Below are 20,052 nucleotides of genomic sequence, written 5' to 3'. Positions count from 1 at the left end.
GGGACTCCCGAAGAATAACTTGATGAGGATTTGCGCCTGTGGGACTTGAATACAGATAGTACTTAGAACTTGCCTGCTCGATTTGACTGGTCAATCATAGGCTGTACTATTCTTCTTCTGGCATTAATAAACCTGAAACAGAATACAAAGAATAGCAGTCCTTTCATCAGCTCGCTCTGGTTCTGGGAGCACCTCTGCTTGAAAACCGACGTGATCTCAGCGCGGCGAGGCAATGCGTTTTGTTTTGCGTCTCTTTCTTAAAGAGCAGAATTTTCACTTTAAGGGATTTTCCTCCGACTGCTCAGGAATGGTGCCCGGTAATGTGCTTATCTGACTGGCCGGCTTAGCGCTGGGTCTGCCAGCGGGCTCGGAATAAGTAAACGTGAAGGAAAACTTGTGTTAAAAGACAATTGTTTCTTTAACTTCTCAGGGTAGCTCGGAACCTGGTTAAAGTTCACAGGCTGCGAGAGTATTTTTTTTGTTGTTGTTTTGTTTTGCTTTTTTTTTTTTTTTTTTTTTTTCCTCCATCACAGGGATTCAGCTCCCCTTGCAGCTGGCCATAAATGAGGACCAGGCTTTGCCACACCGTGCTTTCACAAGGTATTGTTAGGTCAGCAGAGCCATCAATTAGGCTGTCTGAAGTTTTATCACCAGCGCAGCAGCAGCAATAAGGGCCGGCCCAGAAAGGCTCCTGCTCCTCCGCAGCTCCTGCCGCCGCCGCCCGTAAAGCGCGGGGTCGCCGCGAGGTCAGTGCCGGCCGGGGGCGACCTCTGCGGCCGCGCGGGGCAGCCCGCGCCCGGCCGTAAAGCCAGGCACCTCGCGCTCGTTAGCGGCAGCGGCCGCAGGTACATGTGGTTGGGATTAGGCCCAAAATAACTTCTCCCTCTCTCTCTCTTTTTTTTTTTTTTTTTCCCCCTTTTTTTCTTCCCCCTCCCTCCTTCTCGCTCCAACCAGGCCCTGCGCTGAGTGCTGGGGCTTCTGAACGCTGGGGAAGGTGGTTAGCCGGCTGCGGAGCCTGGCTTTAATTTTACGGGTAATCCAAAAATAAGTACTTGCATATTTCTTGTTAGCTTAATGCACAGCTACACACAGCAGCACAAACTCAGGCACATTAATTTCACCGAAATAATTTTCAAGCTCAGTTTTTCGCACCGTTTCTCTCAAAACGGAGCAATTCTCCATCACTCACGGCCACACTTGTTTTTGTACCCCTTTGTGCTGGAGAACACTCCGAGCTCCGCACAGGTTTTGTGTGCTGTTCCACAGCCCGGGCTTTGGGCCCGTGACCCTTAAGGAGCGCTAATGAAGGCGAATACTGGTGTTTAATCCTCTTCAGAAATACTAACATGCCCATCATCCAAAACAGCCTCCAATAATTGCCGTTGGGCCCGATCCAAGGCCCCGCGAAGTCTTTCAGTTAGGAGCTGAAAACTAAGTTCATCTGCTCATTTAGCAAATTGCTGGCCTTTCTATAGCATCAACTCCGTGAGCCCTTTTGTTGCGTTCCCTCCCGCCTCCCCCGCGAAATTCCCTCGCAGATAATAAAGGATGGAACACCTTCGATTGCAGCTCCTGTAATCACAGTTGTGGAAATTTCATTAGACAGATGCATAAATGCTACAAGTAACACTAAAGGGCTCTTTTGCATCTCTCTGTTTACATCCTGAAGACATTCTTTATTCTTTAAGAAAAGTATAATTCAGTTGTCAGAAATGTCATCCTGCCTCAGAATTACTCATGACTTCAGGTATTAAAATAAAAACTCAGACACAGTCGACGCACTTGTTTATTCCCTTCTGACTACAGTGCAGGGAAGGCATTTCTTGCCTTGGCACTGTGATTTCTAGATGTGTTTCTGTCCTCAAAGACTAAGGTCTCCAACAGAACTTAATTTGCTTAGCTGCTTTCCAGTAATGTTATGTGCTGACCAAATGGAGGCTGACCTGAACCCTCTCTAGCCAGCATGCCTTTTATCAGCTAAAGTTAAGGCCAATAGAGATTAACAGGAAAGCCTGATAAGACTGTTTTCTCTTCTCCTATGAGCTTCTAATGGTGTATACAGATGGCAAGGTTTTAAAGAATGGAATGAACGCTTATTTAGGCCTGTAAAAAATCACAGACAACAGGCATCCTCCCTCCCCCCCCGCCTTTCGTCTTACTAACCCGTGTTCTTCAATCAGGCCAGTCTTCAGGGAAACCAAATTGCTTTTTTTTTTTCTTTTTTTTCTTTTTTCTTCTTCTTCTTCTTTTTTTTTTTTATTTAAACCCCAACTACTTTTATTGTTTACATCTGGTGGTCCCCTTATTTATGCCCCTTTCCACTTCCCTGCAAGCACACCCTTACTCACAGGGCTGCGAAGCATTATGGGCCTTGGCTCTCAGCAGGAGAACTCGACACTGTCTTCAAACAAATAATTAAGGGGAAGGTTAAAGGTTCACCCAGAGGTCACATCTTTGGATACTCCTCAGAAAGTTTACATTAGTAAGAAATGGGTGCCCTCTGAAGTGTTTTTTCAATGGGTTTGCACAACAAAGCAGAACATTAAGAAAATTCTAAGTCCTGAAAGGTTTCAGGTGACAACTGTGATTGTGAGAGTACAGATTTGGATACTCCACTTTGGTCTTGCCTATTTTACAGCCACCAGAGCTTAAGCCCTTAGGATATTGAAAATATTGGCTATTGAAAAATTCTGTCCAACCATTCACTTGCAAAAGAACTTCTCCCTACTTTATTCCACTGATATGAATAATGACAACTTTTCTGTGTGAACTCTGTAGACAGCTTTGGAAGTGTTTTGGAAGCGTTTTGGAAGGCAAATTAAAGCCCCCGTAGTAGAGAGTTCACTGATCACCCAAAAAACGAAAAAAAAAAAAAAGTGAAAAAAATTATCACATTGGTCCAACATTTTCTTTCCTGCAAAAAACCACAATTGTTTTTCAATTTCTGATTTAATTATATGTCTATATCTCTATATCTATAATATAGTTTCTCTGTATTATAACTAAATCTCTATAGTTTCTTTCTTCTATGCATGCTTACAACTGCAGGTGTAAATGACGTCTTCTAGACCAACAACATGTGAAGAGAAGGTACTTTGTCATATTCTCAGATATAGGAGAACTTTAGGCATTCAGTTCATTTTGAAGTTCCTTTCCTACGATTCCTTTGAAAAATTCTGGCATAATGGCCAGTTATACTCACCAATGGTTATGTCTAAAAAACTGCACTTGGAATTATTTAGATTGGCAAAACTGTGGGTGGAAAACAGACATACATTTCAGGTCAAACTAAAAATTGCATCCAATGTCGTAGCAGTAGCTACATCAGGTAGCACATCAGCACAGTTGGCAGACAAGGGCACAGAATGCAGTGTTTGTGGATTATTATGTGTCCTTTATACTGCCCTATAAATATGCACAGTGCATAATAGAGACATAAAAGCCACAGTCACTGCCTTAGTCTTTACTTTTTTTTTTTTCTTTTTTTCCTTTTCTTTTCTTTTCTTTTCTTTTTTTTTTCTTTTTTTTTTCTGAGGGTTTTTTGTACCTCTCAGGGAGCAATCTCTAGAGCCAAAGTAAAGCAAAATACAGCTTTCTGCACAGCACTTCAATTTGTGCATTGCAGAAATACTGTGATGTTATTTTGGCACAAGTATCTTCAAAAGGCACTAAAAGACAGGTGAAAAAAAAAATGAAGAGAACACCAATGCCACTATTTCCAGCATTACTTGGAACCCTATAAAAGAAGAATTCACAGCTCTACTCCTGACACTAATTGCCTGCCTTGTTCATACCCTTCACCCAGAGGCCAAAGATTGAATGGCCTGAAAAGATGAGTAAAATCTATCAACAAGACATAGATTTCTTTGTTACACTTCTGTTAATAGTAATTCCTATTACTCGGATGATAGCAGCAGTTAGAGAACCCAATGAAGCTCAGTCGTACTTCACCCCACACTGTACACACTGTCCAAGAGAACTCACAGTCTGAACAGATTTCTAGGCAAAGCCTGGGGGAGAGGAGACGCCTTCTCCCTGTTTGCAAAGGGGAACTGAGACAGACGGAGATTAAGTGACAAGGCCAAAGTCATACAAGAGATCTTTGGCAGAGCCACACTCCCAACATAGATTTCCTCAGTCCTCTTTCAGCACTCAGTACAATCTGCTATCCATATGCTATCTTTCCTTTGTTCCTCCAGATTAGCAGTCAGGCACACTGGCAGGGGAGTGCAGAGAGAGCTCACATTGCCACCGTTTGTGCCTTACCTGCTGTGTAGATAAAGAGGGGTCATCAGCCTCCAGGGCTGCGAGTTGATACCTTCACAAACTCTACATTCACGTGGTACCTGGTCCTCATTCCAGAATGATAAATGAGGTGTGTAATGTTGAGAAATACATGTCATTGTCATAGTATTTTTAATGAAAATCTCACTTCCAGCATTTTGCAAGTAACAGATTACAAACCCCACTTATTCAAACAACAGAAATAAGGGTTTTTTTGCATCTCGTATTTTTTAATTGCTACCTAAAACAGCCACATGTATTTTCTATAGCCAAAGTCTTTCTCACACAAGGAGTTATGGTAACTTCAGTGGGACAATTTATGAAAACGCAGCCAACAAGATTTGGCTCAAAATGCTCAACAATATGGAATTTTTAAAAGAAGTCACTTCAGAAGAAGTTACTTCAGTTTTATCTAATTCTAGCAAAAAAAAAAAAAACCAAAAAAACAAAAAAAAACCAAAAAACAAACCCACGGTAGAGCAGTAAAGGTGCACTAGTGAATATGCAGTGTAGTCTGGTGATTTGGTAGCCCTAGTCCTAATTGGTTCCTACCATTGCTAATTAGCATGACAATATAACCTAAACACATACATTTAATTGCATCTTCTCAAATTGAGGTTTGCTTTTCTTTATCCAAAATATACATGCATTTTTTACTTTATAGAAAGTTCCATAATTAATCTTCTTTATATATTTATCATATTTATCTCCAGTCATATAAAATGATGTTAAATTCACATTTACATAACATATTTCATATTTACAATAGGCAAGCTCCAGATAAAATTGCAGAGAAATATGTCTGCAAGTGCAAAAGAGAATAAACAGCAAATAGAGATTTCTTAGTCCGCTTTTTCACGTCTGGCACATTCAAAAACAATTTTGTCATTGTTTCCACTGTCTTTTTTTATACATACTGTGTGTTTCAAGATACAAGGACCTCTCCATAAGTGAATCTATGTAAGATTAGTTCTTAAAGTGAACTATTGGTGGCTGTACTGATTGGTAATCAGAATTAGAAATGTGTCTACTGTATGTCTATCATGGAAAATACGTCTTCAGGATGTAGGCTCACAATAATTTAGTTTCAGGAGGACAAATAGCATGAAAGCTTGGAAATTATAATTCACCTCCAAGTTGAGGTCTAACGGGAACTCAAGCAGAGAGTGTTATCTAATTCCAATTGCTTGTCTACGCATCTTACAGATTCTGTGAGACGAACTGGTACAAAACATAACTAGTTTTCCACAGCAGAGTATATTGCTCTGTATAAGAAACAGAAGTACAACTCAAAACTTTTCAGTATCAGTTTTCAAACTGAATTTTCACTTAACATATCCATTGAAGAAAATAAGGTGTTAAAATATTGCACTTATTTAACAGATCAGCCACCACAAAAAAAACCCACCAACAACAACAAAAAAAAACACAAGTTCTCTACTCCTTATGTGAAAAACAGAGAAAGAAACAAATTTGTGAGATGGATTCAGCACTAGTTCTCTAGAGGGATTATTGATAAGGACATTTTTGCTTGAATTTAGATTTTAGCCCAAGAAGACAATTCTGCCCATTCTCTTGAAAAGAATACAAGTACTGAATGAACACTGTCACAGGCTTAGGCATAACTGTAATAATAATAACAACAGTAATGTAGGGTCAAAATTGTTCTTTTTTTCCATCATCTGAAAAAATACTCTAATTTTCAAAATTTTGGGGTTCCCAGAGGAACAGTCTAATGAGATTTTTCAAAAACCTGACAAATCTAGACGCAAAGCTTCTCTCTCATTAAACTTAGGTAAACGGAAGTCAGGCTTCATGGGGTTTATGCACCTGCTTCAATGTTTCACTGAGTAAGTGCTTAAAAACACATTGTAACAAATAATCCAAATGTTTTTACCTTGCCTGGGAAAATAAATCTTTGCCATAAATGATATTTAAGTAGTCAGACTGTGAACACATCAGTGTTTAGCCCAAGAGCATGCTACAGTGATCCCTTGTTGCCCAAGCATGTCCTAATTTGAAAGGGAAAATAAGCGATGAAATATTGTATTTAAATCACAAAAATGTTTTGATAAATAACCTAGAAAATAATTTCTTTCCCAGTCTGAAAGAAAAACTTCATAAGTTTTTAGGAGTTCGCAGCAGACTGAAAGAATGCATTAGAAAAAAAACTGATTTGCAGAAACACTTTTACCAATATACTCAGCCTTTGTAGCAATCTTTGTCTGTCACCTAAACTTTTATCTGAGTAAAATCTAGTTATCTTACTTTATTTAACTTCTCCCTCCAATATGTACTCTAAACTGACAGAATTGGGTTTAGGTGTCCTTCTGTGTGTGTGCATATGAAAATGGTTGAAAAAGCCCTTGTTTATACTTCACTGAACCTATGCCGCACCTGGTTACCAATACTTACTTGTAGCATTCCTTACAGGAGAGTTGAAAAAGCTGACTTAGTCACCTGGAAATGAGCCACCTAAATGAGGCTTCCTTAAGTCCCAAATCTTGAGAAACGGAGCCGCTTCCATGATTGGTTTCAGGGAAGAGAGTGGAACACGCAGGTTCATTCCCTGACTGGATTTCACATCGTTTTGAGTAGCCTTGTTAGAGAAGGGGGGTTGTAGGCTGCTTAAACTGACTTTCTTAAGCTAATTTTGGTATCTCACATCTCTCATAGGTGTGATTCAGCAGACCTAAGTCAGTATCCACATTTGGTGGAAGGAGGGCTCTAGAAAATGACAGCAAGTGTCTAAGCTGGGTGCCAACAGCCCAAGGCAGGCACTAACAGCCCTGGAGACCTATGCCACATCTTGTATGTTTGTGTTGGATCTTCTAAAAATACGTTATGGCACCACGAACTGCCAATTGTTGAAAACCATGAATTTGTCCATCCTGTACCTGTGAGACTGCCTAAAAAAATCAGAAGTTTAAACAGTGTCTTTTGTATTTACATTCCATGTTTTTGAGTCATTGTGTCACATTTTTAAACTGCTTTCCTCAGCAACAAAATCTAGAAACTTACTTGGAAAGTCAGGGCTGTGAGTTAACATGAAATAACTTGAGCCTTGTGATAAAATCATGAGAATTGGCAACCAGGCACCTATTCACCTCAGAGAAAATATGTATCTTAAAACACGTAACTCTTGGTTACCAGGCTACTTTTTCGAAGCACAGGAAAACGATTTGGCTTCTGCCAAAGCCCTAGTGCATTTCACACTGAAACACACATCCTGAGCAGCCACGCTCGCATATGGCCTTGGCCAGGGGCCTGCTCACAGGGCCATGCTGGTCTCTGCCCCAGGATGCCCTGATAGGGATGCATCTCCTCACTGTACCTATTGCGTTCCCACCATAGGGTACAGCCAGAGCTCCCCAGTGCAACTCAGCAACCTGAGGAGGCTAACATCTTCCTGCACTCCACAGTCTTGCCGCTGCCCCAGCACCATGGGGCAGAAGGTACACTTCCAGGGTGCGCAGGGGCACCAGGGCTGCTGGCTTCTCCAAAGCCCCAGGGGCAAGGTGGTGTGAATGTATGAGATGAGGGGGATTGTGCTGCCCTGGTCAGTCAGTATGTCAAGGTGGGAGGTAAGTCTAGCAGGTGAGGATAATGAAGGACTATGCCATACATGCATATAGAATTGCAGAATGGCTTGGGTTGGAAGGGACCCCGAGGATCATCAAGTTCCAACCTCCCTTGCTGAAGACAGGCTCACCAAACTCCAGAAAATGCTAAAGGAAAGGCATGTATATCCTTACAAGCTTTCATAAAACCTCAGCTTAGGTGGAAAAGTACCCTCTCTTATGCCTCTTGGATTTCTGGCTGGTAACAAGGAACAGTCAGTCAGTGCGGCCACAACCAAAGTCATGAAGCAGCCTGGCAGGCTCTCATTTCCCAAGCAATGCTGACTGCTCTTCCAGAATGCCATCAAATTATTCATATACAGTTATTTATCATGCACCATAAAAATGATCTTTTAAAGATACTTGAAAGGAAGGGAGGAGACAAGCAGACATACTTCCTTAGCTATTCATATCTTACAGATAAAATGCAAAGTCAATAGACATAAGCTGTAGTATGTAACCTCATCCCGTACTTGATTTATTGCAGATGGGAATCAACTGGAAACTGAATTGCTTTGAAATTTTTACTACTGACATTAAAATTCCAGGTTTGTATACATACATCTCATGGAGATGCTAAATACAATTTTAGCTAATTTGGTATGTGCTTTGATTTGCTGGTAGGTGTCCATGTTATAGGTAGATAACAGACCTCCTATAAAATCTTAAGTAACTCATACATTTGAAGATATGTTAGTTCATCACATTAAACTAACAGGATAAGATTTTCAAAACAGATGATGATCCAACAGGCTTGAAAACATAATCAGATTGTCCAGTTCCTTAAATGAGAGTTGAGTTCTCTCATTTTCAGCAACTCATTCAAAAATAAATGTGTAACTTTGAAAGACCACATTGAAGTAACTTACACATCTTTTTAACTATTTCATATTGAGCTTTTTAGCTTTTTACTCAATTCTAAATTGACCTGAAAAGGAGGATTTATTTAACATCTGTTTAACTTCCCTGATGAAATTAGATTAAGGCATTAATTCTGCTTCTTTTCAGTGGAAACTACCTAAGTAGCAACTTGCCAAAAATGCATAAAGGTGTTTAGCAATTACATACTGGGTATGTTTGAAGAGATCAAGGTGCACTCACATGTCCTGTGCTATGGACATTTCTGATTAGCTTGTCACCTACTCTAAAGAAGATGTAGCCCAACTCTCCTATATTATATAACAGGCCAGCTGTTAGCTGTCTGTCAAGCACCTAAAGTGGACAAGTAGTCCAGGAGCAAAAATGTCACTCCTTTGATCTGGCAAGGAGCAGCTGCTGATTTATAGAGTAGGACTTTGTTCTTCCGTTCTATTTTACTTTCTTTCCTAAGGCAGAACCACAAAATCCAGCAGAAAAAAAAAGTGCCGTTCTCTGCAACATCAACAAGCTCTGACAACTGCAACAGGGTTTTTCTTGGCCCTAACAAAGCTCTCAGGCATCTCCTTTGACGCTCACCTTTTTTTTCCTCCTTCTTTTTGCAATGCGGTAGTTATTGTTTAATTCAGCTTCTGTAAATGGAATGGACTGTGGCCAGCAAGCCTGGGGCATAAACACACCTGTATGAAAGAAGCCTTATTGTAGCAACCATCTACAACCAACCTGCACATGCACTACCAGATCGTGAGTTCAGAAGGAATGTTCCATTTTCCCTGACAGTAAACTTTGCTTTAAGATAACATTTTTTTTTAAACCCACTGTTCTATCTTGACCATGAAACCTGTACACCTTTTCATTGTTATTAAAATCTGATAGAATAAAAATGTGTATTTTTCTACCTGTCAACCAATGGACCTAAGGAAATTTTATCCAAAGAGCCCATTTAAAACAAAACAAAACAAACAAACAAACAAAAACAAACAAACAAACAAACAAAACAAAACAAAACCAAAAAACCAGCCCAAATAGATTTATAGAAATGCAATACTGAAAGTTTGAGAACTACTGATCCTGAAGAAGCCTGTTCTGTTTCAGAGGCAATGATGCAGTCATTGTCACCTCTGGCTTACACTGTTGAGGATTCTCTTCCAAAAACATTTCAGAAAACAAGTACAGAGTAAGAAATAGGATTCAATACAACTAATTGGACTGTGACACACGGCCCAGATTAAATACTCTCTGCAGTTATTTTAGACTCAGAAAGTGCAGAACAGATTCCATCACATGATTAGTAACTATAAGGGGCGCTGTACTGCCTCACGTATTGGAAGTAAGGCAGTTTCCTCTGTCACAGCTGCCCTTTTATTTTCCCTCAGATCTGCTTTCAACTTTATTAACTGAAAAAAGAGATTTACAGGCCACAAGAAAAGGCTGCAGTATAACGCTGTTGAGGAGTATCTTGTGTGCTTACGGATCAGGAAGTAAACAACACAGCAAGCTGTGTATTTGACCCGTGTATGTGTCTGCATGCATATTGTACTTAAGCTTCTTCATAATGTAACTTTAAAAACAAGCACAAAAGGTTTTAACAAAAAAGATGGGAAGAGTCGAAGGAGGTGGGGGTGACATCATGACTACAAGATCTTTTGCATATATGTTAGCTTGTGGAAATAAATAAGAACTATTACAGCCAAGCCCCGAAGGGAGGCAGGAAAATTATGATGTACAGGATAGTATAAAATGATATATTAAAAACTGAGTTGTCAGTGGAACAATAGAATATTAAGCAAAAGTCCATAATAATTGGCAGATATTTAGCTGTAGACATCTTTCTCTGGTTGGTGGGTACTAAAGTATACGTGAGAGGAAAGAGAACTAGTTAGGTAATTAGAAGTCATGGGCATAAATAATACACTATGTATAAACAACCCCCCCTTCCCCTCATGTTATAGCTCTTCTTCAGATACACTTAATCATCTCTCAGTAAGCCACACTTACTTGCTGATACTGCTTGTGTTTCGGTCTTCACACTGTTTGGTTACAGGAGATTCTGCTTATGTTCATTATGTTCATTTTCCTTTTTTCTTTAAATACAAAATCACGTTCATTTACTCCTCTTTGATTATTCCAATACTGGGGGCAAGACTTTTAACAAACCAGAGTCTGATTGCTTAGCAGCTAAAGCTGCATCAGCACCAGATACTGTGAGACTGCAGTCTGCCGTGTTGTGGAATACTTGCTCCATAGTGACTGAAGATTCTAACAGCTAAGTATGGGATGGCTATATTGTTTTAGTGCTAAAACAAAGAGGCAATTGTACAGATGCTCCCGCTGTCATTCTGGTGAAGAATTTACTCTGTCTCATCCCCTCTTGTGTTCTCTAAACTACACAGGAATCATGTGAAAATGCTTTAAACACTTTTGAGAGTTTGTTAGTATACTAATGTGCGTCACATACTTCTGTGTCTTTGTTACTGTAAGCCAAACGGGCTTGAATTGTGAAATCTAAAAATTAAATAAGCTCTGTGGAGTTGTTTCCTCCTCCTGTCACTCTGTATCCCAGGCTCCTGTACTTTTAGACCAGTGCTTCATCTCCCCCAGGGCTTAGCTCTTGCTCCCCAGACTACCTTGCTGGCTTACCAGAGATAATTGCAAAGTACAGCTGGCAAGTCAGCGATAAAGCTTGCAGGGGTCCTAGATGGACAGATAGGCTGTGATTGAGGACATATATATGAATGTTGCACCACCACTCTTTTCTATGCAGTTTTCATTCTTCTAAACAAGCTCAAGACTAAAACTAGGAAGATTTGTGCTTCCTGAAGCACTGGGAAGGTTTGTTTCCTCTGATTTCAGTACTTGGTTCATGGGAAGAGCCAAGCATAGGAGGTGCCTGTGTTCGAGTGCACCATATTTAGGTTGTCGAGTTCCCAAGCAAAAGAGGATGCTAATAACTTTTTTTTCCCCTATCATCTCTTAAAGGATGGATAGATGGAAAAGTTCCTCTTAATGAAGTAGAATTACCTCTTAGCGTTTCACTACTTCATGTGAAAACTAAATGATACCAGAAAAATAAACTTCAGATGAGCACATATTTCTTCAATGAAAACTAGCCAGATCAGTAAAGTACTCCACTATCCCATATTTTGCATACAATATCTATTATGAAATGTAGTCCAATCTATACAATCTCTCTAATATTTATCTTTCTTTATGAGAACAGTTTGGAAACTGTGTGCGATCTTTCATAATGTTAATAACTGGTTGCTGATGGATTTCACCATTAACTCTGACTGTTCTGACTGGTTGGGTGTTGAGGATTAATTTTCAGTAGAATTTCACTAATCGTTCCTGTACTGCGTAGGGGTGAAGGCATCTAAGAATATGTGTATAAACCTGCATTTGAGCCCATAAAATTGGTAATTGTAGGGCTGTATCCAACTGTGCTGATCACTTTAGCCCAACCTATTAAAGCACTCAGACGTATAAGGAAAATATTCAAATTAACCAAGTTCTGTTATAAAAATCGTAATAGCCCCTGTAAAGACCATCTTAAAGTTTAAGTTTAGAATTAGATGGCATTATTGGCAAAAGGATATTGATACTTTGGTACCTCAGTTGTGGGTGATCTGCTATCAAGAAAATTCATCATCGGTTAGATGTTCCGGGAATCACCAGAAGATGGACTTATGTACCTAACTACCATTTAAAACAAAATAAAACAAACCAAAACAAATGAAACCAGACCAAACAGTACAAAAATGCTTCACTCAATGGAGAAACTACCTAAAATCTTTTGGCATGTACATTTCTACTCTTCTAACACCATATTCCATCAACATTTTTTTCTGCTGTGTTTACATATACCCTAACAGCAAGTTACTTTTGTGCTGTAAGCAAGCTGTTCCTCTGAGTTAGAGGGAGACATATATATCCAATAATGTTTCCTATAGATCATTTTAGTGAGAGACATTAAAACAGCCTATTCTTTCTTACAACAACACCGATAAAGATCTCTTTCCTTTTTAGTTGACACCAGAATTATTTGAATATTTATCTGGAAAGAAGGAGATCGAGTTTTGTCTCCCCTTCCTCCTTGATATGGAACAAAGACTTGAGCACAAGACCTTCACATATCCTTAAATAATATCTGAATCACCAGACAATTCAGTACAGTGAACAAAGCCCTTTCAGTTCTTATTCTGAGATGTTCTACCACCTGAAGTAATTATACAGTCGTTATAATTAACCAGAAATTAACTCTCATACCTGTTAAGTTGGAGCCCTAACCAAGAGGCTGTACAGTCAAATCCTTGTTCTTATTTAATTTTGTTCTACTGACTAGCCATTACATACACAACAGAATTGGCAGTCAGAAGAACAAGAAAGGCATGATAGTGAAAAAGAGTAAAGATAGAGCATTATGTTCAATAGCCCATTGATTGGGAAACTCAGTTCACTTGGAACAGTTAAGACAGCGATTTAAATCGAGATGAAAAGAAGACCTGTGAACATATATCCTATTTAACAAGTGAATTTTTTAGCCAATGAGCCATTGAGTACAGCACTCTCTCTATCCCATTTGCCTGTTTTGTATAAAGCTAGGAATGACCAATACATGAGAAGACTTTGTCTGGACTGAGTCCCTGGTAAGATACATTGAGACCAGGCTGATTTTGTGTTGAGAGCTGTTTCACTCTAGAGCATGTTACTGTCTATTTATCACTGTACATGTATTTCTCCTCCTATGCCCTGGAAGTGCTGTCTACATAAACTAACCATGGTCAGGGTAATACTTTGCTTGTCAGTACTGCTAATGCTATAGTTTTTCAGTGATAACACATTCTAAGTAGTTTTGTGCATGCTCACCAATGGAAACAAGTCACTATGGATCAAAAGATTTCAGGCACCTACAGTCTGTACAGCTCCTAGGTGAGGATACTGGAAAATTCGGTGATACCTAAGGATAAAGATTAGCTTAAATATTGCTAAATGCTTGTTCTGAATACTCATATACAACTCAATTAATACACATCTAATGGGCACATATTCGTGAGGAAATATTTTACAAAATGTGCTGCACAAATCTTTCATCTTAACTTATACAACTTAGAAGACAGCAATGTAATAATACTTTCCTAAGAATTTTTAGCAAAATTGGAATACCTTTAAAGAAGATTTAAGGTCAGCACCAACATTATGTAAAACAAATAAAATCCTATGAAAAGAAAAGAAAATGCCTCAAATTCTCAAGTGGCATCCTCAAGCAAGACAGCTCAGGATTGTGCTTAAAAATAAATTTGATATGACACCTAACTAAATAAAATAAAAACAATTTTTTCTTTCTAATTCAGTGTTTAAACTAAGGAGAATATAGATAAATCAGTAGTTGGAAGAAAGTTACTCTCTCTTTTTCACTTCAAATTACTAAAGTATTAATAGCATATGTACACAAAAAACACACCTTTTAAATTTGATAGTAAAAATCTTGTAATGTTTAACTACTTTAGAAATGAACTATGCCGTATTTACCATGCATCAACTTTTAGCAAGACAAAGTGTAAAACAGAATAATAACAGCAAGAAATGCAAATATTCATTTTCCTAGGAGTCAGATGAACTAGTAGGGGCTAGTTTCCATTTCTTTTTCTGTGATTTTTCTGCAGCTGTTACATTCCATCTTTCCAATGTGACTATATTATTATCCACAAAATTTTTAGCATCATCATAATCATAAAATATATATTTTATATCTTTATAAATCACATGAGGCTTAGCAGACCCATGTGATGCCACATCTGCTTTAATCCTAGTAAATTCTACCCTCAGACAGCATAGCCCGTGGTGTCTCACCTGAGTTCAAAGAGACACTTCAGGGAATGCATTAGCTATGTGAATCAGTAAAATAAATGCAAACAAATATAGTGGTAAATAGCCAAATTAAAACTTATCATTTTAAATTGGTTTTGACAAGTAGCCCAAGTCGAAAAATCCAAATCTACTTTATGTATGTCCCTTAACCACTAATCTGTTCTTCTAGGTCACCCAGTTTAGTGGCCTAATTTTTGATACCTGATATAAGTATTCAGAATTTTTAAAAAGTGTCCAAAAATCAAATATGAAAAGATCTTAATGTCAAATTCCACATCCTAATTTAAAATAAAAATTAAATTGAAAAAAAATAAAAGAAGTACCTAACTGATAGGACAAATGTGATGTGAAAATGTGCAGTTAAAACTGGTGCCTACACTTTTCAGGTGCAGTAAATTCAGATTAAAAAAAAAATGGCAAATGAAATGTTTTGTGGCATGCTTTACATTGACTGAAAAAAATCCATTTCATCCTTCTGCCAGAGTCATCCCAAGTGCTATCTAGAACATGCACTAGTTTTCCAATAAAACAATGGCCTATAATAAGTACTTAAGCATGCATTTAGTATTAATCTTCCCCTTGAACTTGATCTCAAAGCAGTTTCTATGAAGAGAAATGAAGAAGTGTATACAGGCAAAGGAGAAAATATAAAGCAAGCCAGTGACACAGAAAGGCTCTTTAGATTGGATCTGTGGTAGAGAGGATGGATTTTTCAATGAGATTGCAGAACAGAGGGGAGGACAATAATAGATGAATAGAGAGTAGAGAGGACAAAATGAAAAAAGAGACAAAGATGTTAAAGTAGATTTTGACATTGTTTTAAGAAATATTGACATTGATCCGTAAAGTATGGTGGAAGGCTGCTGAAGTGCCTAAAGCAGGAGGTGTTTTTGATGCATGTGTGAGAAGGAAGCATCAGCATGTGGCACCTTAGGTGGGAGGTGAAGAACTGGGACTTAGAGTCCGGAGGGAAGGGAACTACAATAGTCAAGGTGAGAAAAGATGAAGGCAGAAGCAAACGTGACATACTGTCAAAATGGAAATAGGAAGAAGGGCAGACATTGGAGATGTGAGGGAAAGTGCAATACAAGGAATCATTTGTAGATATTCAGCAGTGGGAATAAATGTGTGAAGTGGCCTAGAGGAGTATGAAGGAGTAAGACTTGAACGTCCAGGAGAATAATGTTGCTCTAAGTTCACTGTCAGTTTTGTTTGCCACGTTATATATTCATCTATATAAAAAATGATTCTATCTGAAACACAAACTTCTTTTAAACAACACTCTATTTATTGTGAGAGCTTGTTAGTCAAGCAATTTCTGCACTAGATGCAGCTGTGGCTTTTTCCATCTCATTGGTAATTTCAACTCTCTTATAACTATGAATCTTTTCAAAGTATTTACAAATGATAAATATGCTATAAATATACTTTCCATCAATTCTTGAGTTCTGTTTTGTTTGAATGTACTATGCATTCTTTAACATCTAAATAATTTGCCTCAAAATCATCACAACATAGCAACACTTTGGAACAGAAGATGCGAATATGATTCTGATAAAGCTTTGCAATTTTTTTATTTTATTTTTTTTAATATGAGCTTTGAATAGTTCATGTTTACAATCAGTATTTTTTCTTCATAATATAGTCCAAAGATCCAAGTTGGGAAATGATATGCACCTGTGTGAGAGGGGGCACACTGTATCTCTTAAGCTGTTGAATCCTTACTGTTTGTTGTGTGCAGAGAACATAGCAGACTTTTTCTTGTAACTGTTCTACGCCTGCTGTATGGCTTTCCAAAAGACCTCAAGATGAGTTTAGCATGATAAAGAGCTCGATTTCTCTAAGCAACAGTCATTCAGACTGACAATATGTATTTATTCACTGTAGCGTAAACAAAATATATAAAAAATGAAGAAAAAAAAAACACAAAAAAGACAAAACAATGTACTCAACTGTTCAGCTTACTGACTTCTGCAAGGGAAGTGATACTATCATTACCACTAAGTATGTACAACCTGGGCTTGATGTTGGCCTACTTAAAATTACTATTTGCTATGAAAGGCTGGCAAAGTAATTTTTAAAATTATGGGGCAAAAGTAAGAGAAATCCCATTAAAAACTTTACTCTTAAAAGAGTGCAGAGTAGCACTCTGTGTTTGACTTCTATATGCTAGTCCTTATTAATGTCTATAAACTGATTAGATTTCTCTTATAAGTAATTGTGCATTGTTAGATAATTCTATTCTTATTAGGAAAAGGTATTACATCCAAACACTTAAGACACATAAATCTAGATGAATGTATCTATCTATCCATCCATCTGTCCACTTCAGAAGCCTTTGGATACTTTTAGAGAATCTAAAGCAGTTGTGGAACTCATAAACAAGAGGTGAGTTCTTAAGAAGGAAAATACATGTTTTTAAATAGGTGTCAAAATTATTTTCTTGTCAGCATCACAATGTCCATGACACAGTAATGGTATGTAATTGTTCTGATGAAATGCTAGTTCTCAGATCCATAATGAGTTGCTATTAGTAAAAGCAGAGACATATTGTTAGTATCCCCACAGAGTTATCTCCTAAATTATTTATACTTGCAACACTTCCACGTAATGGCAGTTTTAAACTCAAGCAAACAAAGCAAACCACAAAATAAAGAGAGAGGAAGAGAACTGTGCTGAAACCCTTTCTGAACGCGTGTAGAGAGAAAGGTGAGTCAAACAAACTAATCAGATTTTGTTTCCTACTCAAATCCTCATGAGCTTTGCAGTACAACATCAAAGCTTTTTGGGGTTGTGTCACTGAATGGCAATGTATCTGTTTTATCTCTCACATCTAAAATGTAAAGGAATGCAACTTTATTTGTCTGGTGCAAGTTTGCTCATTGTCTTTGAAATTCCACGGTGGACCCTTCACAAAAAGCGTAGCTATTAGAAGGATGCGGATGAGACCAGAGCCCTGTGTTACTCCTTCATCCCCTAGGCTATGGCATCAGGTTTGCACAGAAACTGGGGGGCGGAGGGGAGGATTGTTGTTTTTATACAAACTTTGCATTGTGAATTACTTATTCTATGTTCCACTGTTGCTTTACTAATACACAGTGTAATGATTAACATTTTAAGGAGTCAACACTTTTTGAGGAAAACAGATGTCACCCGAACGCAAGTCTGCTCAGAGCTGAGGATGTGGTTGAAACCCAAAACAGGTCTGACCGAAAGCTTCAGCAGGCTTCTCCTGCTCTTAAACTGTGTACATTTATGAACATATGAAAACCATCCTATTCTCTTCCTATCAGCTTACCTATGGAATTTTGCCTTGACCATCAAAACTCTAGCTGAAATCGCTGCCTTATTATTGAGAAGCTAAATCCAGTTAGCTTAAAAACAAATTTCTACTCCATAAAAGAAGGGAAAAAAAAGCACAGGGATTTTTTTTTCTATTTATTTTCCCCTGAAAAAGGAGTATGTATCTAAATACTCTCATCTTTTTGTCAGTCACACTGCAAATAGCTTTTAAAAGTCTCCCGTTATTTCAACTCTCTGGGCACTTAGATTAAGGAACCCAAAATAAGCACACAATGAAAATGGTGGCGTTCCTTTTAAGCAAAGTGACCCTTACATGTATGAAAAATCTGATTTGTCTTATCCTACCTCAATTGCATGTCAGCACCCTCCTTGATAATTGTGGATTTGCATTAGTTTAAAATTGGAGTAACCAAGTAGTGGATCAGGCCCTATAGGCAGACATATGTTTCTACTAGATAATGGCTACTTATATATTTATGAATTTTAAAATGCTTTTCAATCCAACTATCATTGTTACTATGTGCAGGAAGTAAAGAAGTAAATTGCAACCAAGCTTTCAGGGGTTTATTCCCTCATGAAGCACTTGTATTGCAAGTGTCAGGGGAGGGCAACTGTATAGTGTCCTCTACATAATAAATGACACTGTTGAATATTCTTAATGTCTGTGCATGTGTGGTTTTTTTGGGAAGAACTATTATCTGTTGGGTTTTACATACCTAGTTACTATGCCATCATTTTTTTTTTTAACCCAGCTTCACAGAAAGTTTAAAGGAGGTTTAAAATAATTGGCACTCAGATCTCTTCCTTCCCAATCACCCACAGAAACAGTGAGTACTCAGAGGGCCATAAACAGCTTTCAAGCAAATGTGTAACTCCAGTGTCAATTGGAATTATGTGCAGAGATTCAGAGCAGAAATAGTATATAGCTCTGCACTCCTGAACATGACAGTCATAATAAACCTTAACCTTGACATTCCCTGCTTTCCTCAACCACAGCTAAAAAATGCTATAGACATTTATACTGTCTAATGAACCAGACATTAAAACGAAACCACAGATCTATACGAGTAATTATCAGGAAGAGAAGTGTGAAGTGGATACATGCTCATTGTAGTATCATGGTAGTTACAAAGATGAAAGATCTAATACACCACCATCTTCATCCTGTAAGAGCAGGGAATAATCTACCAACAGAGCTACTAAAATAACAGTTTGTAAACTGTAGTGCAAAACATACTGTGCAAAACTTAGGGGATAGAAACTCAGACTCACGGTGGTGAACCTGGAAAGAAAATTATGGATGCTTATTTTACTCTTCTTTGGTGCAAGGAAGGACAGACTACTGATCAGAGTGTTGGATTCAAGTGAATTGTATCTGGTTTCTGAATCTGATACATATTCTCCTTGTATAAATCAGTTAATTGTAGGTGTCACCTCCAGTTACAAAAATAAGTTAGAGGGTATAAGATTTCTCTTTCATAAACAACATGCAAAGAAAAAGCAGGAGCAAGTGAAATTTAGGTTTTCCACCCACATCTCCTTCAAGCCAAGGAAACAACCAGTATTGAAATGATTGCAACCCATACCAGTGGTCAGTAATGAATACATGTCACTGTAATTAGCATGGGCAAAATAGGAAACTATGCTTTTGTTATGCCTTACAGACAAATTCCATGTGATTCTTACAGTTCTACTAATAATTACCCCTTACTCTACGTGAAACTCAGTTTCCTATCAGTTAATCATATCAATAACTATTGCTTCCCCATCTAATTTCTCATTTTCCCTACATTTTCATGATTCATTTTCTGTTGTTTTTGAGACAATTTGACAATGAAGGGCACAAAAATATCCGGATGCTAATGTATCCATGCCTCAACACTGCAGAGGATTTTTGTACCTCTGATTGAAATTCTGCTGATGGCTGAGGAACCGGTTACACTAGCTACAATTACTAAAGTCTAGTTGACAATTTGTTCTGCAACTGTTATTCACATGAAACTTTTCAGAAGTCTTTCTAAGATTTTTTTTTAATGTGGATAATTAGCTTGATATTTAAGAATTCTAATCTCATATAAATGCTCAATCAAAACCCATATTT

The 20,052-nt window shown here is 38.0% G+C and overlaps 1 protein-coding gene across 5 annotated transcripts in view; it reads right to left on the bottom strand.

Annotated features, from left to right (window-relative positions):
* MEIS2 (Meis homeobox 2) overlaps positions 1-20,052 on the bottom strand; it is a 167,858-nt gene that overhangs the window by 6,020 nt on the left and 141,786 nt on the right. For all 5 annotated transcript variants that reach the window (XM_042814510.1, XM_042814512.1, XM_042814514.1 and 2 more), the window contains one exon: positions 74-132. In XM_042814510.1, the coding sequence (XP_042670444.1) occupies positions 74-132 (59 nt within the window). The remainder of the gene's footprint in view (positions 1-73; positions 133-20,052) is intronic.

The sequence above is a fragment of the Centrocercus urophasianus genome, unplaced genomic scaffold (assembly GCF_019232065.1).
Source record: "Centrocercus urophasianus isolate 14NV4802_14NV808 unplaced genomic scaffold, USGS_Curo_1.0 seq_14, whole genome shotgun sequence".
In the NCBI taxonomy this organism is placed as follows: Eukaryota; Metazoa; Chordata; class Aves; order Galliformes; family Phasianidae; genus Centrocercus; species Centrocercus urophasianus.
This window is presented reverse-complemented; position numbering and strand designations above follow the sequence as displayed.